The 23,793-nt window shown below is 45.0% G+C and overlaps 1 protein-coding gene and 1 pseudogene across 1 annotated transcript; one reads left to right on the forward strand and one right to left on the reverse strand.

Annotated features, from left to right (window-relative positions):
• Positions 1-7,919: 7,919 nt before the first annotated feature.
• Positions 7,920-9,377, reverse strand: LOC150063613 (RNA-binding protein 7 pseudogene; annotated as a pseudogene).
• A 419-nt stretch (positions 9,378-9,796) lies between these two features.
• Positions 9,797-23,567, forward strand: Stra8 (stimulated by retinoic acid 8). Its single transcript, XM_090332403.1, has 9 exons — positions 9,797-9,881; positions 11,639-11,821; positions 16,033-16,108; positions 16,739-16,823; positions 17,496-17,681; positions 18,351-18,627; positions 20,325-20,398; positions 22,800-22,911; positions 23,483-23,567. Exons 2-9 carry the CDS (start codon positions 11,645-11,647, stop codon positions 23,546-23,548), a joined length of 1,053 nt encoding a protein of 350 aa, XP_090188529.1. The 5' UTR covers positions 9,797-9,881; positions 11,639-11,644; the 3' UTR covers positions 23,549-23,567.
• The last annotated feature ends 226 nt before the right edge of the window (positions 23,568-23,793 follow it).

Raw genomic sequence — 23,793 nt, forward strand, 5'->3', positions numbered from 1 at the left:
GTTCCGACGCGTAGTTAACTGTACATCCAGGAATCCTTTTGTCTGCTGCCCTTCTTTTTACAAATTGGGGAAATTGACCTGTGTGCTCATCATGAAACCTCATGTTTACAGGGCAAGGGAGCAAGAGGCTTTGCTAAACCACCCATGCTGTGGTCACATTTTTTTGTTGTTGATTTGGTGTGGGGCTTTTCTTTTTTTTGCGGGGGAGGGTAGGGCAGAGTTACTTTGTTTCTGTTTTTTCTTGTGCCAGTCCTGGGACTTAAACTCAGGGCCTGGGTACTGTCTTTGAGCTTTTTCACTCAAGGTTAGCTCCTTACCACTTAAGCCCACAGCTGCACTCCGGACAGGCTACCCATCCTCAGATCTCAACCTCCAGAGTAGTTAGGATTACAGGCTTGAACCGCACCTGATTTGTTGTTTTGTTGTTCTTGTTCTTTAAGAATGAAATTGTGTTTGGGTGTACATTTTTAAGACTCAGGAAAATTACATCGTGACATCCTATATTTGTTTTCTAGAATGTGAAACTGAAGGAATTTGAGTCCTTTTAAAAAATGGTTTTGTTTCCCTTAAAAAAACCACCTGATGGGGCCGGGAGTTTGGCCTAGTGGTTAAAGTGCTTGCCTGGCATGCACAAAGACCCAGGTTCGATTCCTCGGTACCACATACATAGCAAAAAGCCGGAAGTGGTGCTGAGGCTCAAGTGGTAGAGCTCTAGCCTTGAGAAAATCCAAGGACAGTGCTCAGGCCCTGAGCTCAAGCCCAGGACTGGCAAAAAAAAAAAACACCTGAAGCATTTATAAGATGTAAGTATTTTTTTTTATAATTTTATGTCTTTTATTGTTTATGTGGTACTGAAGAATTGAACCAAGGGACATATTCATGCTAGGCCAGCACTCTACCTCTAAGCCACATTTCCAGCGCTAAGGTGTAAATATTTGTATGAGTTAAAAAATAATATCTTTGAGCCTTGCTTTCTTCATCTATAAAATAGTGAAGATTTGGGTAAGATAATTTGTGCAACCGATTCAATATACAGCTCTATGTTACAATGAAAAAAAATGTTCCTTTATCCTTTCTAGTTGTGTGGCTTTTTGTGTTTGTCAAATACAACTAGGAATTATTGCCACCACTGTGCTCATACCATCTCACCTCTAGTGCAGATGACTATAGAAATTCAGATATGGGGACTGGGAACTTGGTCTAGCGGTTGAGTGCTTTCCTAGCATGCATAAAGTTCTGGATTCTATTCCTTTTCCACATACACAGAAAAAAGACAGAAGTGGTGCTGTGGCTCAAGAGAAAAACCCAAAGACAGTGCCCAGGCCCTGAATTCAAGTCCTAAGACTGGCAAAAAAAAAAAAAAAAAAAAAACAGAAACTCCAATATAACAAAAAGCAAGCTCTGCCTCTGCCTGTTTTGCCTTCTTTGCCTGCCTTCCCTGTCTCTGCCTACTGTAGAAAGACTGTGTGACTTGGTTTTCTCTAGAGCACTTGCCTGCTGCAGCAGCCCTCCCTTCCCCCACCTCCCAGCATTGCCCACACCAGAGCCTGTAAAACCAGCTAAGATTAGATTTCTGATCAATACAAACAAACCCTTTGCTCTACCTGGAAGATCCTCTCCCCATGAATCACACAGTAAGCCACTCCCTCCAATGTTTGCTCCAATGTCATTCTTTTATTTCTGCACGCTGCTATAACAAAATGCCATGATCTGGGAAGTTTATACACGAAAGAAACTATTCTGGAGCCTGAAGTCTGGAATCAAAGTACTATCAGATTCAGAGCTTGGTGAAGGTATACTCTGGCCTGCAGGTGCACCTTCCAGCCATGAACTCACCTAGTCTTCTCATGACAAGGGGTTCCAAGGGGTCTCACCTGAAAATCCACTGATTCCATCCATTTGAGTTTGCCTCTATGACCTGATCACCATCCGACATAGCCACACCCATCCCCAACATGCAGGGATACAAATACTCAGATGATAGTAATACCTCACATCTAGTAGTTTTACCCCTCTCCACTTCTTGCTTGTATTTTTCTACCTTGCACATATTAACATCAATATTTTATTTATTTGATATATTGACTTTTCCCACCCAACTAAGACATAAGCTGAGTAAAAGCAGAGATTTTGGTCTGTATGGTTTGTTACTGTATCCTCAGAGCACTGGGTGCAATAAATGCTCAGTAATGGTAATTTCAGATTGGATCCAGCCTCCCTCAAGCAGGGCAGCCTTATTAGAGGAAATGTAATCATAAATTGTGAGTGGGTTTTGTGCCCATCTGAATGGCACCTGGTCCAAAATATTCTTCTTCCCCTTCATACCACTTTACACATTCTTGGCTGCCTTGTCCTTATATAACTGGAAAAGGCACTGCTTCTCCAGTTCATTCATTAACTCTAGTTGATCTGATTAGTGTACCACTGCTTATGTTCTGGTGCCTGCTGTGACAGTAGAAAGGGACAGTGGGGTCCATTTAAGAAGATGCTACCAGGGACCACACCAGTTCCATTATGCACAGAAAATTATTCACGGCCCATCTCAATACCATACAAAATAATAAAATTTTTAATGACTGCCTAATATTGTATGGGATGGTTGTACTCTAATTTATAGAGTCTTCATTAAGTTACATGTTGAACACTGTAATTGTTTCACATTTCTTTTTTCCCCCATAGTAATAAATTCTAGTATGAGAAGTGGGAACTGGCTGTTACAATGTCCTAGGGGACCAACTTCTAGAAGATTCTTTTGTGCGAACTGCACTGAACTAGGGCTGGAGTGAGATATTCCTATGAAGCTGCTTTGAAAAATCTTTAAAAAAAATTGTCAGTTGTGGGGCTTGAACTCTGTGTCTAGGCACTGTCCCTGAGTTTTTCAGCTCAAGGCTATACCACCCTATCCCTTGAGCCATAGTGCCACTTCCGGTTTTCTGCTAGTTAATTGGAGATGAGTCTCATGGTCTTTAGTGCCCATGCGCTAAAGTAGCCACTGCGCCCAGCTGTAACATTTCTTAGTATAATATTCTTACCAGAGATTAGTGGCTCATGCTTATAATCCCATCTACTCAGGAAGTTGAGAACTGAGGATTATAGTTCAAAGTCAGCCTAGGCAGCTACTGAAAGCTGGAAGTGGTGCTGTGGCTCAAGTGATAGAATACCAGCCTTGAGCAAAACTGCTAAGGACAGCACCAAGAACCTAAGCTCAAGGCTACTGCCCTACCCCTTAAGCCATAATGCCACTTCCAGTTTTCTGGTGGTTAATTGGAGATAAGAGTCTAACTGTCTTTAGTGCCTGGACTGGCTTTGAACTGTGATCTTCAGATCTCAGCCTCCTGAGTAGTTAGGATTTCAGGCATTGTTTTTCTAGTACAGTGGCTTGAACTCAGGGCCTGGGCACTATCCTTTAGTTTTTTTCACTCAAGGATGATACTCTACCACTTGTGCCACATATCCACAAAACGTTGCCTAGTATTTTTCAAAATCCTTCCTCTGGACATATATTCAAATTTTAACTTGTAGGTATAATAACTGTAGTGTTTTATAGCAGTATATTTTTCTGTCATATGTTAGTGTCAACTCATTCAAAACTCTTACCAACTAACTCCTCCAAACTTTGTAATGCAAATTGCTGCTAAACTAAGAATTTTGGCGGGGTGAGGGGAAGGGTATCAGTCGTGGGGCTTGAACTCTTGGCCTGGGCGCTGTCCCTGAGCTCTTCAGCTCAAGGGTATCGCCCTACCCCTTGAGCAACAGCACCACTTCAAATTTTCAAGTGGTTAATTGGAGATAAGAGTCTCCAGGACTTTAGTGGCTTTGAACCGTGAACCTCAGATCTCAGTCTCCTGAGTAGCTAGGATTACAGGGATGAGCTATCATGCCAATCGCACATCAGCCTTGATAAGTAGCTCAAAGCAGATTGAGGACCTGCTAGGCCTCTATCCTTCTTTTCAATCCCAGAGGTAACAAATCCCTATTTGCAAGGCGCAGCATACAACCAATAAGCCTGTTCATAGTAGGAATTAAGTCTATGGATTTATGAGTCTATAAAACCATCTGCTTTCACTGCTAGGACAATTCAAGCCTTGAAAGTTAATAAATAATATGGCCTTTGCAAACACTATCTTCAAGTCAACCATATTACCACACTTCTGGAAAGCTAATTCCTGGAGCATCTTTCATACAGCTTCTTACTTCTACAAGACCCCTTCCCCTGCCTCTTCTGCCCCTTTCCCTTTGCTATGAGCAGGTGGTTAGATTAAAAAGGTTGGAGTGGGATGCAGAACAGTTTCCACGAAGTCTCCATGCCCTCTCAGGATAAAGCCAAGTTTCTCCAAGACAGAGCCTCTCAGACTCCATGTCCTGTGCTCCACCAGGCCCTAAGGATGCTGCTGGTGGAGCTAGAGCTAAATGATGAGCCAGGGGCAAAGAGAAAAAGGAGCAAGAAGTTTTCAAGGAACCGGGAGGCCCTGATTCAAAGGCTGCCTGAGAGTTATCAAGGACAGTGTCCTGAATGAGACAAAAATTTTAAGGAAGTTGGTATTTATTTATTTACTGTGTGAGTGTGTGTGAGTGTGTGTGTGTGTGTGTGTGTGTATTGCTGAGGGTGGGGAATTTGAACTCAGGGCAACATTTGAGCTATGTCTCCAACCCCTTTGTTATTTTGTTGTTGTTGTTGTTGTTGTTGGCCGTGGGCTTGAACTCTGGGCCTAGGCACTATCCTGAGCTCTTCAGCTCAAGGCTACCACCCTATCCCTTGAGCCATAGTGCCACTTCCGGTTTTCTGCTAGTTAATTGGAGATGAGTCTCATGGTCTTTAGTGCCTAGGCTAGCTTTGAATTGTGATCCTCAGATCTCAGCCTCCTGAGAAGCTAGAATTACAGGTATGAGCCACTGTGCCCAGCTGAAAAATCTTTGAATGAGAAATAAAACTCACATAGTCAGTGTGTCTGATACCATTGGCATAAAGAACATTTCTTTACCCTTATTTCAGAAGGCCATCATGATCACAAACTATTTGTTCATTCCTTCTGGGACACAGAATGCCATAGGCTCTTGGATGTAGTTAAGGACTAGGAAGTCAGACAGCCCCTTTGTACATCTGAAACTGGAACAAACAGGGAAAGGTCAAAATGCAAAGTTTAATATGTGTATACATATGTACCAATCTGTTTATTATGCCAGTAGTAGGGCTTGAACTCAGGGACTGGGTGCTGTTGCTCAGCTTTTTTATTCAAGACTAGTGCTCTACCTCTTAAGCCCACAGCTCTACTTTCAAAGCTTAATTTTTAAAAAGAATGCTGCAGAACAACAGGTGCAATAACATTTCTTTCTTTAATCTCTATCTCTCTCGTTTTTTGTTTTTTTTTTTTTGGTTGTTTGTTTGTTATTCCTGGGCTTGAACTCTGGGCCTGGGTGTTGTCCCTGAGCTCTTCGGCTCAAGGCTCAACTCCTTGAGCCACAGCATCAGTCTTGGTTTTTTGGTGGATAACTGGAGGTAAGGGTCTCATGGACTTTCATGCCCAGGCTGGCTTTGAACCTCAATCTTTAGATCTCAGTCTTCTAAGTAGCTAGGATTACAGGTGTGAGCTGAATAATGAGCCAGAGGCAGAGAGAAAAAGGAGCAAGAAGTTTTCAAGGAACGGGAGGCCCTGATTCAAAGGCTGCCTGAGAGTTATCAAGGACAGTGTCTTGAATGAGACAAAAATTTTAAAGAAGTTTGTATTTATTTATTTATTGTGTGAGTGTGTGTGTATGTGTGTGTTTGTTTGTGTGTATATGTATGTGTGTGTGTTGCTGAGGGTGGGGAATTTGAACCTAGGGCAACATTTGAGCTATGTCTCCAACCCCTTTGTATTTTGTTGTTGTTGCTGTTGGCTGTGGGCTTGAACTCTGGGCCTGGGCACTGTCCCTGAGCTCTTCAGCTCAAGGCTACCACCCTATCCTTTGAGCCACAGTGCTACTTCCAGTTTTCTGGAAGTGATTAATTAGAGATGAGAGTCTCCTGGATTTTAGTGCCCTGGAAGGCTTTGAACCAAGATCCTCAAATCTCAGCCTCTTGAACAGCTATGATTTCAGATGTGAGCCACTGTGCCCAGCTGTATTTTGTTATTTGAGACAAGCTCTCACTAACTTCATGTGCACTGACATAAAACTTTTGATCCTTCGCCTTCTGAGGACTAGTTGGATTAACTGGAATGTGTCATCAGGCCCAGCTGAGGGAATGCACATTTTACATTTCCTGTCAAGGAGAGAAATGACTCTTATTGGTTGTTCTTATTTGTGGATGTTGGTGGTGGTGGTGGTAGTGGTGCCAGTCCTAGAGTTGAAGAGCTCTATCCCTGAGCTGTTTTGTTTTTTCACATTCCTTTTTGTTTTTAATATATTAAAAAGCAACATGGTACAAATGTTGTGGTTAATAGTAAAATTTTTCAGAGTGAGTTTTTATAAATAGCTCAGCAAGGAAACAGAATCAATACAAAAAAGTTTTTGTTAATAAGATTTAAAATTTTCTAAATAGAAAATGTTCACCAAAGGAAAAAAAAAGCAACCTGTACAAGCTCCACAATAAACTGTACCTTTGTGCCCTTATATCCGTGTGCTGGGTCCTTTGAAAAGTTAAAAATTTCTGAAGTCTGACTGATAGAGTAAGTAGCACATAAAGGCTTCCAGGAATTTTTCCCAAAAAAAGCATTTTTAGTAAAACATTTTACTATTTTTCTGACTATGCACTGATATTTTTGTTCTTCAGAAAGAGAACTTACATGAATATTGTAATTTTTAATGCAAAAATATATAAGTAGAGATATTTAGCTTCCTGAGTAGCCCATCTTACACAAAACATGATTTAATCTTTAAAAATCCTAAAATTTGCTGGGCACTGGTAGTTCTAGCCTATAATCCTAGCTACTCAGGAGGCTGATATCTGAGAATCATGGTTTGAAGCCAGCCCGGGCAGGAAAGTTTGAGAATTTTGTCTCCAATAAACTACCAAATAAGCCATAAGTGAAGCTGTACCTCAAGTGGTAGAACACTAGCCTTGAGCAAAAGCTGCTCAGGAATAGTGTCTAGGCCCTGAGTTCAAGCCCAGGGCCAGCAAAGAAAAACAAAAAGAAACGTTAAAATTTTAGAATAAAATAGTATGGGTATCTTCACATTTATGAATCAAGCAGGGCTAAAACTCAAAAGAACATGTTAAAAAGTTTGTACTAAGGCTATATTTACTCCGAAACATAAAATGCTTCATCAAACAGTGTTAATAAAATGAATCACTGAAAAGTTGTATTGCCTTACTAACAAACTGCAGCCATTTCAGACTACCAACTTGAATGCTTTCTATTATATCCACAGAGATTAACAAGATAATTCTTACAATATAAGAAGATAACAAATAATTTAAACATTTGCTTTATAATACAACCAATTTATACAATTTATCCTTTCTAGTTGTTTAAAATGATCAGGAACTGTAGCACTTTTTTTTTTTAATAAAACCCTTTCCTCTTGCTAAAACCCTAGGTGAAAGGTTATTGCTGCAATAAAACTGGAACTACAGTTCTTCTCATTTTTGTATGAAAACGCAGCTATGGGTTTTGCAACTTTTTATATGTGCAGCTTGTAATGCTGCTCTGTACAGTTTTACAAAATATCCAGACCAGCATAGTCATAAGGGTCTAAAATGACCCTATAAGACAATCTCATTGCACAATTCCTACTGTCCAGAAGAGTGCCATTTCCCATCCCTACTGTCTCTTCTGTTATCATAGTCGTGTTCCAGCCATCGGGACTCCTATCTTCCTAGAGGAAATCCTCTCTCACTCCTCTGTAACGGTAGTCAGGCCCATGACTAGTGTCTATAATGTCTATCTGCTAGGGAGGGATGGGAACTCTGTCTGACTTTGCGCTGTAATGAGTGTACATCATGGCTCCACAGGGAGCTTGAAGACTGGTGAAAGATCTGACCATGTGACTGAACAGATGAAAATCCAGACGGATCCACGTGCACAGAACCAAATTTCCCACCATATGACATCTGTCTCAAAACACTGTTCATCACTGCTCGTCTTTGGTAATTTTCTGGAGGTGAACATGATCTATCTGTGATAATGAAGTCCTATTTTCCACAGTCCTTTTTCATATCTGGTGGGGGATGTGGAAGCAGGGCTTGAGTTTACCGCTTGATGCTGGGGATCGGATGAGCTGACATCCTGTGTGAGGCCTGACTACTTCCTGACCTAAACTGAATTTTGCTGGGCCTCCCAAGAAAGTGTGATTCCATTTAGAAGGTTCATGGCCTAAGGAGCAGGTACTTCGTGTTTGAAGCTGACAAATGCAAAACTGCTTTGGCTGGCCATCCTTATCTTTTGGAATTTTCACCTTGATAACTGGCCCAGCCTGGTGGAACCGCTCCAAGAGGAGCTCCTCCCTGACCTTTGTCTCCAGGTTCTCCACAAACAGAGTGCAGTCCGCCTCCCTGCACCCTCCCCCATCGCCATGACGCCCCCTTTCCGCACTCCAGGCTCACATTGGCTTTGTCCCTGAGCTTTTTATGCTCAAGGCTAGAGCTCTACTACTTGAGCCACAGCTCCACTTCCAGCCTTTTCTCAGTCTCTCGGACTTTCTTCCCCAGGCTGGCTTCGACTTGCCATCCTCAGATCGCAGCCTTCTGGGTAGCTAGGATTCCAGGCATGAGCTACCAGCACCCAGCTAGACAGCATTTTTGTTTGTTTATTTGTTGTGGTGGTTGTTGTTTTGATTTTGTGTGTGTATGTGTTTAAGCTGGCAGGATGTTTTGTTGTGTTTTTGTCAGTCCTGGGGCTCTTCCACTTGAGTCATGGCACCTCTTCCAGCTTTTTCTATGTATGTCTATGGTACCGAGGAATTGAACCCGGGTCTTTGTGCATGCTAAGCAAGCACTCTACCACTAGGCCAAGCTCCCTGCCCCGAATCTGGCAAGGTTTATATATATATATTGCATTATTTCATGCTCCACCAAAAATCCTTTGGAAGACTTTACTTTAAAAAGGCCCCCTCCCCCCCCCCCCCCCCCCCCGCTGCTGGCTGCAGGAGGGGCTCACCCCTAGGCCCTGCGCATGAGGTCCAGCTCTGAGGTCAGAGCTGTGGCCCGGTGACCTGGGTTTCACCCCTGGGGGGAGGGGAAGGTGGAGGGAGGTGGGGGTCGCCTCAGGTCAGACGCCAGCCAGGAGATGCCTCCCCGGAGAAATACTTCTGGATCTCAGGGATGCTGGTCAAAAAGGGGGGGGGGGGGGATTGACAAGAGCACGAGGAAGGCAGCGGATGTTGACAAGTATGTTTTCCTTCTGGTCTTTTTAAGCGTCTTTCCCTAGGAAGTAGTTCGCTGGACCCGACCCCACCATTCCCGCTGTCCCCCGGGAAGACCAGCACCGCCCTGTATGTTTCTTCTTTTCCCCGGTCCCCCCCTCCCCCTTTCTCCAACCCTCAAGCCCGTATCTACTAAAGTCAACCAGCGGCATCACCTCAGGATGAGAAGCCCGCCAGGGACAGGGCGGGCAGGGGAGAGGGAGAAGGTGAAAAGGTCATGCCCGCCCTGCCCTGTCCTTGCCCTGCCCTTGGCCTGGCGGCCACCCTGGGCGGCATCCCTCGGGAAGCGCGTTCTGTCCACCGCCCTGCTCCCATTGGCCGGCGGCCTCGCACCCCATTGGCTGAGGGGCACGGAGCCGGCGGTGATTGGTCCGCACCCTGTGCGGAGGTGTCAGGTTCACCTCGTGCCGGGACCCGAGCCCCACGCTTCTCTCCAGAGCCAGTCAAGACGGGACTCAGGGCTGTCAGGACGCGGGCGACCTCCCGGTGTCCAGTGAGGAACTCGGTCTCCCTCGTGGGGCTTGGCGCCAGCCTCCTCAGTGAGTATCCTCTGTCCGCTCGTCCCCCGAAGGATGGGGACCTCGGGTCCCCAGGGGCTTCCAGCCCGTGTATCCTAAGGCTGCTCGAATGTCACCTCGATTCCTACATATTAGAGAGCCGGTTTAAACTTTCCTCTTTAAAAACAAAAAAATCTCATTTTCTTCTTCTATTTCCATTTACGAATGCACACAAAGTCCAAGGGAGCTGCTTGAGAGTGGTTAATACATTATCCAGTGTGTTGAATGCTTTATGTAGCATAAGTTTTTGCTAATGAGAATAGGCCACAGTGAAAAGTTTTGTGAAGTGATTCGTGTGTGTGTGTGTGTGTGTGTGTGTGTGTGTGTGTGTGTGTATGCACGTGCACATGCTGATCCTAGGACTGACCTCCCTGCCTGGGTGCTGTCCCCGAGCTTATTTTATTCAGAGCCATCTCTCTACCACTTGAGCTACCGCTCCACTTTCAGTTTTTTAAAGTAGTGTATGGGAGATAAGTGTCTCATGGACTGTCCTGCTCAGTCTGGCTTTGAACTACAATCCTTAAACCTCGGGCTCCTGAGTAGCTAGGATTACAGACATGGGGCCCAGGGGAGACGGCTCACAGAGTTAATGGGAAAGTCTGCCATCTATAGGAGAGACATAGAACTGCAACCTTACACACACACACACACACACACACACACACACACACACACACACACACACTCCACCCAAAGTGAGAACTGCAACCTTACACACAGACACAGACACACACACACACACACACGCACACGCACACGCACACACGCACGCACTCCACCCAAAGTGAGCTTTTCCAGCTATAGCATCCTTATATTTCCAACTATCTCCCCATACATAAACATTTGCAAACTCTGGCCCAAGTCATTCAAAACCTAGTTCAGGGAAGAGTGGACCCAGCAGAAACTTCCCATCCTAATCCATCCAATACCCCAGCATGGAGGAATAGCCTCTGTGCCAGACAGGGGTTATAGAAGTGATGAAAATGCAGCCCTTCTGCTCTAAGAGTTGGAGGAGCCATGGGAAGCAGCTCTCCTCTGTGTGAGGGAGTGAGGTCTCCTTGATGAAGGTAGCAAGCTCAGGTAAGAGGCCCTCACCCCGGTGTGTCTCAATTGTCTCATCTGAGAAGGGTTACTGATTTACAAGTTCAGATGTGACAAATGCCAACATAATGGTCTTCAGAACCTGCTGGGAGCAAGACAAGACCAACTCATGACTGGTTTCCTATGAAGTGTCAGATAGACTGTATTCTCTTCTCCATTTTGATATATGTGTATATATTAGTATATTATATGTATATATCAAACAAATCTATAGTAGATATTTGATGGTTTTTTTTCATGTGTAACTGCTTTCCCTCATCAAAGAGGAGACATTTTTCATTTTTAAAGCAGGGAAGATCAAACAGGGTGGGGCAGGGGGCCTGTTCATTTTGGAACTGACTGTGAATCAAGTGTCAGAGTTTGGCTATAATCCTGGACCACAGAAATGAAACAAATGTCTGGTAAGTACCTGAAACGTTCTGGTACATTCCTGGGGTAAGTCCCAGTACTGTCAATGAAAAGTCTAACATAGGTTGCTTATGATTGTAGGAATGGAACTTTGGTAACAAAAGTTACTTTTGTGTTATAGTCATTGACATAGATCCTTTAACTTAGAAGCTATCAAGTAAAAGGAAGTCCAATCTATCTTTTTATCCACCCTCTAATATGCTTTTGAAAAGCATGACCTTCCATTGCAGCTTATAATGGCAAGCTGTGGAAAGGGCCCAGCAATGCCCCAGGGAGTGGCGAAGGTGCCAGAGCTTGAGCCCCGGGTGGCTCGAAGACGCCTGTCACAGGCCCGCCACCGAGCTACCCTGGTGATGCTCTTCAACGACCTGAGGAAGATTGTCTATTCCAAGTCTGAGCTCACATCCTCAAAGGTACAGGGACCTGGGTGTGAGGAGGAGACATGTTTACACACAGAGGAGACACACTGACACAGAGCAGACACATTTACACATGGAGGAAGCACACTGACACACGGAGTATCTGTGGATGCAGGCAAGGACTTGCCCTGGGGCTGCCAGCCTTGATGCCCATGTCTGAAGGGTGCCCCTGGGTATGGTCAGTCAGCTGGTGACTTGGCTACCAGCAGCAGACCAGTCTGACATGGAAAGGCAATTCTGGAAGCCCAGCATTAGTGGCTCATAACTCAGGAGGATTACAGTTCAAAGCCAGCCTGGGCAAGAAAGTCCTATGAGATTCTTATCTCCAGTTATCCACCAGAAAACCAGAAGTGGAACTGTGGCTCAAAGTGGAAGAGCTCTAGCCTTGAGTAAAAGAACTCAGGGATAGTGCCCAGGCCCTGAGTTCAAGCCCCACAACTTACAAAAGGGTGGGGCAATTCTGGACTGGAGAAGCAAGCTGGCTAGCAAAAACCTTGTGACTATCTCTCTTATAGGCAAACAAACATGCATGCATTTGACACACCTTATACATATACACACATAACAGGCATACACACAGACACACCATATCACTACAACACACTTACACCTATTCACACACATACACACTCTCAATGCTCAGATTGTGAACTCACAAAGTCTTTCATCTAGGCAACAAGGCTCCCTAGGTGAGTATATATCTTCTCCTGGTCTCTTGATCCCACTTTTCTCTTCATACACCTTTATAATTGGTAATTAGCAAAAATAAATTAATCAGCTGGAAGATCATGGGAAAGGTCTAGGTAGATGGAGGTTGGGGTAGAGGGAACACAGTTTGCAGTAGCAGAGCACGCAGTAGAGGAAACCAGAGAAAGGAGAGGTCCTCTGAAAGCTGTCATCTCCCACCCTTTCATAATAGGAAGGAGCCAGAGTTGAGGAAGGACTTACTAGTTAGCGTGGATGACAGGCGAGGAATAACCCCTATTCCTGCTCCAGCCTGGCCTTCTTCCCCATTTCCACCTCCATGGCCTGCCAAGCTGCCTGTGTAAGATCCCAGCTAGCGGATTTCCTTCCTGGGACTATGCCTGTGGCAGAGCAGCACTCAGGAGCTTCATCAGCCATGTTTGTATTTATGGAGCTCACTTAGGCCCAGACATGCACAGAAGCTTCTGAGCCTACCCAGGGCAGGCCTTTATGGAACTTGGAGAATGGTGTCTGCTGAGACTCCCTGAGCAGGTCTAGGTTGAGGCTCTATTGTTTTTACCTGGAGGAATCCAAAGAGAGACCCCACCTGCTCTTGTAGGGGGAGACAGAGGAATGCCAGGCTCAGGGACTTGGGACCCATCAGAACCTAAGCTTAGCCATAGTTCAACACCCACAGGATGAGAAATTGTTTACTGTATGTTTCCGGGGCACATAAAGACCCCTAATCTCCATCAGTGGGCAAGGGAAAAGTGTGCAGAGATCAGTAATACAAACAATGACAAATAAGCATTCAGGACCTCACAGCAAGGACAAGTAATGTCAGAGAGAAGCCATTGCACCCCTAGAGTTTAACTTCACCATTTAGGTGTGCTGTTGTCCAGCCAATGAATGGGAAGCATTACCTTTGACCTTCAGCTACCACATCTGTCACATAGGGAGGGTACTGGTCACTGCTCATGGGCCCATGAGGGAGTTTAAGGGCTCCCTTTAAGTGTCACCAGAGTCTTGAAAAATTAGTTCTAATTTCATTTATTCCCTACAGCTCTATCATTTGTATCATTCTCATTGTACAGATCATGAAACTCAGCCTCATTGGACAATGTTTTGCCTTGAATGGTATAGGCAGTAATTGTTCTGGAACCCAGCTGTGTCTCTGCAGTTTTTCTTTGACTATACTACTTGAGGGTTTTGCAGGGGAAAAGGAGTTCTTGTACAAGAGCGGTGAGGTAACAAGGGTTTCATCAGCTCTCTAGAGCTGCTATTAGAAAAAAATAAAGTGCCACAGAGGAGTGCTAAAGCTGGCTTGAAACAACAATTGAATGGTATATAGTTCTGAAGGCTGGCATTCCAAGATCAGTTTATCTGGGGCTATATTCTGACAGCTCTAGCTGGGAATTGCTTTTTCCTTTACTATAGTGCTCCCAGCATTTCCCCCATAATGTTTGACATCCCTTGGTTCCAGCCATACGGCCATGTTCTGTGTCTTCATGTCACCTTTCCTCAGGTGTATCTGTCTGTATGTCCACATTTCTCCTTAGTAAGGACATAGGTCATACCAAATTAGGGTCCAGTCCAAAGACTTCATGTGAACTTGGTTCCTCCTATAAAGACTTTATTTTATAAGTTGTGTTCACGGATGTCAGGGCGTAGAACATACATGTTACGTGGGGAAGATCCATAATTCAAGCCAGGACAAAGGTCCTAAGAAAGTCAGTCTGCCAAAATCATTCCAGAAACTGAATTTCAGTGAGAAGATCTTCTTGCCTTTCCTTGATACTGTAAGCACGCCATCCATGGCCCTGAGAGTGGGGATGCTGCACCAGAGGGCCAGTGCCAGTCTGACCTAGCTACTATCACAGAATACCTTAGGCTGGCGATTTATAAGCCACAGAAATATTCTGCTCACATATTTGTTGGCTCTGATGGCTAGACTCAGGTTTTCAACAGATTCAGGTTGTGGTAGAGGCCAGTTGTCCAGTTCATAGATGGGATTTCTCTTTTTTAAAAAATTAGCATCTGTTATTAAAAGGCAACTTCATTTTGACATGTCCATATTTGCTTATAATGCACTACAATCAGATTCACCTCTCTATTGCTCTCCTTCCTCTCCTCTCCTTACCAAAAGCAATCTTAACACATCTCATGTTCGATTTCTGTATGGGTGCATAAAGTTCTTGATCATCTTTACCCTCATTTTCCCTCTCCCTTACCTTTTATGCTCTCCCTAGTATGTGCCCCATTTTACATTCCTCTCCTCCTCCTTCTCCTCTTCTTCCTCCTCCCCCTCCTCCTTCTTTTTCCAGTCCTGGGGCCTGAACTCAGGACCTTTCCTTGAGCATTCTCAAAGCTAGTGCTCTACCACTTGAGCAACAGCACCACTTCTGGTTTTTTCTGTGTATGCAGTACACAGAAAAGGAATCGAATCCAGGGCTTTGTGCATGGTAGGTAAGCACTCTACTGCTAGACCACACTCCCCACCCTTCTGTAATTCTTTTAAAAAATAATGTGTTAGTTGTTCAAAGAATTTGAACATTCAATTTCATGCATGTATCTATTATATTAGATTACTCCTTTGATTACTCTTTTTCTTCATGTTCCCCCTATTATTCGACTATGCCATCTTCATATACAATGTATTCCAATATTCTTCATCTCTAATAATCTTGTGTGTTTGTGTGCACATGCATGTACACTTGTGTGCATGCCAGTACTGGGGCTTATTCTGAGGGCTTCACACTCTGCCAGGGCTACTCAAGCCTGGCACTCTATAACTTGAGCTACCCCTTGACTTCCCTTGTTGGTATCCTGAAACAGAGACTGTCTTGTTCACTCTGCATCCACAGGACTTAGCACATAGCATGACACTTGCACTTGATGATTCGGGTGGTCAACCTAACAGGAAACATATAGTGTTTCTCATTTTGGAATAATCTTTTAGTTTCCATTTGGTTTAAATGTTACACATGGAAAGGAGGGGATGAAGGAAGGAAGTACAATGAAGAGATAAGAAGAGAAGGACTGTGGGAAGGACACAAGGACTGGAGCACAGAAAGTTTATAGAGCATTTTTCAGATCATCTAGAGTATATGCAGTTAGCTAACCAATAGTGTGAGAATAGCACACTATTGGCTGGATCTTAACCAGCCAATGATGTGTCACCTTTGAACAGAAGTCTAGCTTGATATAAGTCTAGGGTTGCACCGAAAGAGATGATGGGTACATTCATCCATCTGTACTCCCCTAGAATCCTTATCTTACCTGGGAGTGGCTATGTGGTCATCTGCTGCACCAGTAGTTTGTTGAAGTCAGCTTGTATGTCAGTGGTAATCCATTTCTAAGGTACACTTGAGATTCCATGCCTTCTGTACACTGGGGACCATACACCCTGTCCTTTTCACTGACAAGGTCAAGGATGTGACTTTATATTTGTGACCTAGAGTTGGGTTTCCTGGGGTCCCCAAAACTATTCTCATCAGTGGTCTGTCTGTCTCTCTCCTCAGTGGCAAGTTCTGAATAAGGCGAAGGATTATATTCAAGGACTGGAACAAATGCTGGATAATTTGCTGAAGCTAAAAGGTAATAGATGGCTCTCTGGAAAAGACATGTTCAAGTTCTCTATTAACAATAGATTTAGCCAGGTACCAGTGGCTCATGCCTGTTATCCCAGCTATTCAAGAGGCTGAGATCTAAGATCACAGTTCAAAAGCAGCCTGGATAGCAAATCCCATGAGGACCTTTTCTACAACTAGAAAGCCAAAAGTAAGCTATAGTTCAAGTGGCAGAGCACAAGCTTTGAGCAAAAAAGCTAAGGGACAGTACTAAGGCCCTTAGCTCAAGCAAAAATCAAAAACAAAGATTAGGTTACACAGTAAACAAATATATATTGAGGGCCTACTGTGTGCCAGGCAGTGTGTTTGGGCTTTAATTGAGATTGATACTCCTTACTCTAGGGAAGATTGTGTAGTCTGGTAAAATGGGAAGGGGTCACCAGAATGTGTTAGTTTGGTGTGTTCCTTAATGAGGCACAGCTGAAGAATCCAGACAGGGAACGAACCAGTGCTTGTCCTGTGCTCTGTTCATACCTAGAAAGAAAGGTGGAAAATGGGATCTGTACTCTCTAATACTGAGTCTGGGAGGGTGGCAGGAATAGCCTGAAAAAAACTAGATTTTTCTCCTTTGTGACTCTCACCTTCAACTCCCTGACAGAATCCCTCAACCTGAATGATGGGAATGCCAAGAGCTTGGAGGAGATCAAGGAAGCATATAACAGAATGTACTCTGGAGACAACGGGTAAGACCCAAGAAGCATAGAGAGAATGGGTGCCTGCCATCTTACAGGGAAGCCTTCAGTGCTGTGTTGCAGCCACCCACAGCTTGCACGATGCTCAGAGCTGCAACACAGCTTGCACCTGCAATACTCTGTTCCTGTTGACAACTCCTTTCCCCATTATCCAAATACTAGTGACTTTTAGATATCGATTCAGTATTTGCACCCTAGTTAAGTTCCTCTGTTAGTTAGAGGCGCCCCCTTGTAAATTCATGCAGACTTTCTACATAAATAATCACCATGTCAGTAAACAAAGACACTTCATTTCTTTGTCTCCAAACTCTGTGCCTATTATTTTCTTTTTCTTGTCTTATTGGACAGACTCAAGATGCAAGTATGTTTCGACATCTCAAGCAAAAGAAATTCCTCTGGATTTCTAGTTTGGCTGAGAATCCTTATGACTTTGTCAGTTATTTCTCCCAAGTCTAATCTACTGAGATCGTCTTTCATCTGTAGATTCTACTGGTTGATTTTTCAAATGCTGAACTTGCTGCCTTGCATTCCTAAGACAAAGGCCACTTGGTCATCAGCATATATATTTGTATTATATATAATGTTGCTAGAATGGTGTTCTGTATCTGTGTTCACTAGGGATATTCATCTATGATACTGTCTTCTTTCTGTTTCCTTTGCCAGCTTGCCTTTAGATCATTTTCCTCAGAATGGCTCCTTCCTCTTGGGTCCAACTGTGCCAAAGGAGGAGGCTGAAGAAGAAGATGAGGAAGAACAAGAGGAGGAGGAAGAAGAGGAGGAAGAGGAGAAAAAAACAGACTTCACCTCTTCTCCAATTGCCACATCCCCAGAGCTCCTGGAATTTGAGCGGTGTGAAGGGCTGGGTGGGGTTGTTTTATGTATACAGAGGGGAGGGAAGGAGTTTTGGCTATAATGTATTTCTGTTGTGTGCTGTAGCTGCAGACTGCAGCTGTGTTTATGAGAGCCTGCAAGCATGGTTGAAACCAGGCTTTGAATCATTGACCCTTTGGCATTTCCATATAGGAGAGGCTTGGGATGGGATGGGCCATAGGGGTAGACAAAATCTCAAAGCTACATTTGTATGGCAAAGCCACTGGTTTAATTTGGACAAGTATTTAGTGTGTGTGTGGGGGGGGGTAGAATCAAATATTTAGAGTGATGATAGTGATGAGGGTAGCTAAGCCCCTCCTGCCACCACACACGTGCCCATAAGTCTGTTTTTCGACTTGTCTCTGATACCCCAGAGAAAAAATAGCCACTGACATGACCTTGTCCACACTCAAGACCCCATGCTGGCTTCTGGAGGCCTTGGTACGATCAGAGGGGGTGCACTCCACAGCTGAGTCTTTTGGGCAGGACACTGGTAGGACTTGGGGAGGGGCCCCAAATATAAATCCATGGCCTTCGTATCCCCAAGGTAGCTTCTGTACTCCAGAAATCAGGGCTGGACTGCGATCAGCCCTGGGTGCCGTCAGTGAGTCCACTCCGGGTCTGAGAGAGGCACCACTTCTCTTCCAGGTACCTCAACTTTTACAAGCAGACGATGGATCTTCTGACATGGAATGGCATCATCTCCTCCCAGGAGGTGATGCTCCCCATCGTCTCGGCTGCCATCTCCCGTCTGTGGCGGATCCTCTCTGAGGAGTCCAAGGCCAGCCTCCTGCAGGCTTGGACACAGAAGCACAGCAGCCTCACTGGGGCCAGCCTGGTGTCTACCTACGCAGAGGACAGCATGAAGGACAGCGGAGTGGACAGCCAGGGAGCCAGCTGCTCACTGGTCTCCACCCCTGAGGAGGTAAGCTGACCCTATGAGGTGACTGTTATCCTCAGCCTGGGGGAAACTCTGGCTTTTGCTGGGGTCACCTGTCAAGTTTGAGGAGCCATGTCATGCTGCTATGTTTTCTTCTCCATGTAATCTCGGTGACCCCCTGAAGGGTTTTCTCTTTCTCCAGAGCTTTTCATGGAACGTTAGAAGAGCATGTTTAGGTTCTCTCAGGAGGACACTCTCAGAGGACAGACGCTTCCAGTGACCTGACATCTCAAAATGGCCACTTCTCCCAGTGTCCCCACGGACTCAATTTCCTCCCTTCTCTGCTCTGCCCCATCTTGGCACTTGTTTCTCCCCCTTCTCTCCTACCCTATAGCTGTGGAGTGACAGCTAAATCAACAGAGCCATCTTATGTCCTCCTTTACACCAGGAAGAGAAAGAAAAGGTTCTCCTGAGGATTCATTCTTAGTCCAGAAAGCAGTTTTCCAGAAATTCCTACCATACCTTTCCTCCTCTCCTCTCATTGGCTATATTAGCAGTCTACTCAGACAATGACAGTTGAGGATATCATGAGACCCAATCAGGAGTAGTCCCATCTGAACCTCTCAGAGAAGAGGAGGCACTGGGGATGCCTGCTGTCCATACACTTCTCAGCTTCTGAGCAGTTAGAACAGCCCCATCTCCAAAGCAGAGCATCTGATGTCATTAGTCATCACTTTTTACTGAGATAATAGTTTTTCCAGAATTAGGAGTTTGGGAGAATGTTGGTACCATACAAGCTGAGGCTGCCTTCACCCCCGTCCCAAAGGACAGACAAATCTTTAGTCTCCAATCCTTTCCCATGCTTCCTAGGACATTTAGAATCTGTGGGCACCACACCTTGCCTTGCCTTTCCAGATGTCCCAAAGAGATGGTCTCTTTGAAAGGACAATCATACTAGTCTCTTGTGACTTCTCTTTGGAGTCTTAGAGTCAAAGAGCCTCCATAAGCTTCTGACCATGGGGGCATAGTTCTGCAATGTCCCTATCCTTTTAGCAGCTTTCACAGCCATTAGGCCCAAGAGAAAAAGAAAGAGCTATCACGCAATCCCATACTCCCTTTCATAGGCCTAGGAAAAGGCTGGCTTCCCTGTTCCTACTGCAGGGACTGGATCTCTTTCCCCACACTGTAGATGGTTGGCCTTTTTCTCCTCTGAGTCACCTATGGAATTTAGTAAACAGGCTGAATCAGAATTCTTGAGAGTGAGGTCCTGGGATTTGTGTTTTTAGTAAGCACCCCAAGTGACTGAAGCATGTCACCACTTCAGCAGGAACTCCCAGTGTGGACATGTAACAATCAGGTGGCCCTTCAGACCAACCCCAATCTCAGTCCACCAGCCTTAGGCCTCTGATCTGTTCTTGTTTTAATGCTAGATCCAGAATCCTCCTCCATTACAACTTGAGCCAAGCCAGGCAATCTGCACCCACAGACCTCAGGCAGGAAGCAAGTGTAGACGGCCAGGCAGCCTCAGTGTCTTCATAGCTCCCAAGTGCCCAGCTCAAACAAAAAGAAAATCTGTACTAAAAGCCTGAGCTGTTTTGTCCAACTTGACTCTGTACATGTGTGTGTATTCTTACATGAATCTGTCCACATAAGCATTTCCATACCTATCTACACAATAGCCTCATGCAGGCATCAAACGGCCATATTGTTCTTGACCCACAAAGTTCTGTGATTTCTTTCAGATCCTGTTTGAAGATGCTTTTGACGTGGCAAATTTCCTGGACAAAAATGAAATTCCAAGTGCATCTACCTCCAAGTAAGGAAAGCAGTGTGAGATAGCATGTGTAAGTGTGAGTGTGGTATATGTATGACTGCATGTATGAATGTAGGTGTAAGACGGGGCACGTGTGTGCAATGGGAGTGTACATATGCGTGTGTAGAAATGTGTGCATATGGCCCCGCTGGAATGCTTTGTGGCCTTCTTTCTGAAGCTCTCAGAAGGACGTGGCATAGTGGAAGTTCTGGAGGAGTGGTCTAAAGACTGTAGGTCATTTCTGCAGCAACCTCAGAGAGCAGGTTTCCTCAGAGTTAGGAAATACCAGCTTGTCAGTTCAAACCAGTGAGAACATTTTGCCTTGTTTTCCCAGTGTGTCTTCATCCTTCTTATGCCTGTGCAGGACAGTGGCAACCCTGCTATAATTCCACTGTTAGAGAAAATGACATAGATTGGGTAACCCATAAACAAGAAGAGCTGTTTATTGATGTGTTTGCTAGACAGACACTACGCCTTGAGCCATGTCCTCAGATTTTTTTTTGCTTTTGTTCTTATTTTGAATTAATCTCTCTATTGCAAAGAATCAGCTGCTTCAGGTCTAGAGGCCTAGGCTAGAGGCCTGGACCACAATTCACCTTTCTATACCTCTTATATGACTAGGGGAACAGCCATATGTTACTGTGCTCATCTATTGATTGGGATGGGGCCTTGTGTTTATGCTTGGGTTAGGCTTACAGGCGTGAGCCACCAGTAGAACCATTTATTTCTTATCTCTAATGGTCAGGGTGCCAGAAGGCTCAGGTTCTGATGAGCCAGTTTCTTCTAGATAGCATATCCGCAATGTCACTAGGTGTCTCTGGGGCTTCTTTTATAATGGTTCCGATCACTTCCCAAAGATTCCACTTCAGCACATGGCTTTCAGGAAAAGCAGACCTCCAGTCTATGGCACTTGGGGGGTCATGTGGCCCACAGGTAGGCTAGAGCAGCAGATCTAGTGGAAGTAGGCAAGGTGTAGGGGGAGACACTCTGGGACACACAGAACCTGAGCCATGATCCAAGCAGGCCTGTGCCCTGGGCTCAGGGCAGTCTGTGAATTGTACAAAGGACACTGCCTGCATGGGACTGGCATGTGTGGATGTGGAAGGAACAAAGGAGCGAATGGCTGAATCATGAGAAAAGATACAAACTAAGATCTGGCAAGATTTAAAACAAGCAGTAGCTTGGCTCAAGCCATACCAAAGGGGAATTTTGTGGACAGTCTAGGACTGCAGCCCTGCAGTTATGACATGAAGAGTTGCTGTCTTATGACATGTAGGCACAGCTCCTTCAGACATGGTTCTGGTGTCAATGCTGAAACAAAGCCAGTTGTTCATTTCTTTTGTCTTGGGTATAAAAGTGACAGTCGCATCCATGGGGTCTAAATGAATATCATCATTGTCTTGTCCATAGAAGACTGGGTATGCAGGTGCCTGGAAGGCCATGCAGCTGTAACGGTGCTAGTGATCCAGGCAGCATGGTTCTACTGTCCCACCCAAGTCTCAACAGGCTTGGGAGGTGCAGAGTTGGAGGCTGTAGGGTTTTGGGGTTTTTTTTGGGGGGGGGGTCTTTTTTGCTTTGTTTTGTTGCCATTAACTAGCCAGAAACAGACATTCCTATTTCTGCACTAGACTTAGGCTGCAAAGACAACTTCACTGCTCACTTACCAAAATATACTTGTCAAGAATTATTTGGAACGTCTTACCCTGCTGATGGAACAACGACAATAACATTTTTTAAAATCCTACTAAAAATTCATTTTCTGTCTTCTCTAGAGAAGGCACAGCTTGCTACCAGCAGGTTCCTGGATGGCCTGTGGGACCTCTTCCCAGGAAGAAGACAGGGCAACATGACTGCTGACCTATTCCATTCTCAGCCTTTTTACTTGAAGGCTTCAGATACCCAGCGCTACTCCTCCTGTCCTGGAAGGGCTGTGGAGTACAGTGCCTTGCAGAACAGTCTTCCCATCTACCAGATCCTTGGCTCTGTGACGCATGCACACTGTACCGGGACCTGTTGTGAGACTCTGAACACCAAAGATCCAATGTGCATTGTGAGCTGCTTTAGCAGGAAGAGGCAGACCCAGAACTCTTGGCACTGCCTTAGGAGGCAGACTGAGAGACCTTGCTCTTTAGTCCCATTGGCAGCAGCTCAGGACACTAATTTCAGGCATAAGACCCAGTGTTACCACCAGAACCTTGCTTTTCTATGTAGGCCCCGACACGACAGTTAAGTAGAGTCAAGGTTGATCTTTCAAGAAGACTTGTGGATTGTTCCACACTTCAACTGTTTAAAAGCGCTCAATTCACAGTGCCATCCAAGATTTATTTTGTAGAGAGTGGTGGTGGCAAGCAGAGGTGAAAGATTAGGATTCTAAATATTCTCGGTTTCTTCTTTCTGTGTTCAGTTCCGTGTATGCTTACTTCAACCCTGATAATACCGAGGAGAAGTTTCAGCTCTACATGCAGATCATCGATTTCTTCAAAGACCTTGGTAGTGGTCGCACTGAAGTCAAAGAGGTAGGTCAGAGCTGCATGCAGTGGAACCCCAGCCCCACTCCTTTAGGCTAGTGAAAAGGATGCTGGGGGGCCCTGCCAGCACTCACCCTGATCACCCCAGGAGTGGCATACACATCCTTTGGTTCTCTCTGGCATAGAGTAGCCAGGGTGGCTGCTTTAAGCCTTTCTCCCTGGCTTGCACCATGATTGACCCGTTTCAGTCTTGATGATCCCTAGGATACCAGGGCATTCATCAAGAAAAGAGACAAAGGACGGCCTCCAGGGCAGATCTGTGTGGAACCCACACAGATCCCAGGGCCTGACTCCATAGCAGACAACCCCTACTGTTAGGAACCGTCTTTTCAAAAGGCTGAGCTCTGCCATCTTCTTACAGGGATATTTGGGGTCATCCTCTGAAAGACAGTTTCTGTAGTGGATGGTGGGAAAAGTCCCAGGGGTCTGGTTAAGAAGACATTCCTGAAGCCCTCGTTGCAGGGAGGGTGGCTGTGTGAACTTCTAGGGGACAAACCCATTTAGATTCATAGCCATGGATTTCCTTCATTCAAATTTCCTTCCACACGGTGTTTTGCAGGAACCAGTTGATGAAGAGCTGATTATGTTGAAGTGCATGGAGACCTTTGATGATGAAGATCTGTGATGCAGATGGGCGGGAAGGAACATGAGTTAAATGGGGGGAGGGGTGGGCACAGTCTCCATGTTTGAATGCTGGCAGCTATAGTTACACCTGCTTTGGTCTTCCAGGGTGTTTTGGAATAGTTGTTTTAACAATGTTTTAAAGTTCGATTGTTATAAAGCATAAGAGAAGCATGGCTCTATAGTGGTTTTTGATGGGTTTGTGGCTTAAAGAGCTGGCCTGTTGCAAGGCACATATCTACTCTGCCT

The sequence above is a fragment of the Megascapheus bottae genome, chromosome 5, assembly GCF_031878675.1.
Source record: "Megascapheus bottae isolate mThoBot1 chromosome 5, mThoBot2.hap1, whole genome shotgun sequence".
Classification (NCBI taxonomy): domain Eukaryota; kingdom Metazoa; phylum Chordata; class Mammalia; order Rodentia; family Geomyidae; genus Megascapheus; species Megascapheus bottae.

Excerpts from the sequence above, each read along its gene's own strand:
- Stra8 (XM_090332403.1), top strand. The coding sequence starts at position 11,645 with ATGGCAAGCTGTGGAAAGGGCCCAGCAATGCCCCAGGGAGTGGCGAAG. Across the intron at positions 16,824-17,495 it reads ATGTACTCTGGAGACAACGG|CTTGCCTTTAGATCATTTTC; the intron begins GTAAGACCCAAG and ends TTCCTTTGCCAG. Across the intron at positions 17,682-18,350 it reads GAGCTCCTGGAATTTGAGCG|GTACCTCAACTTTTACAAGC; the intron begins GTGTGAAGGGCT and ends CTTCTCTTCCAG.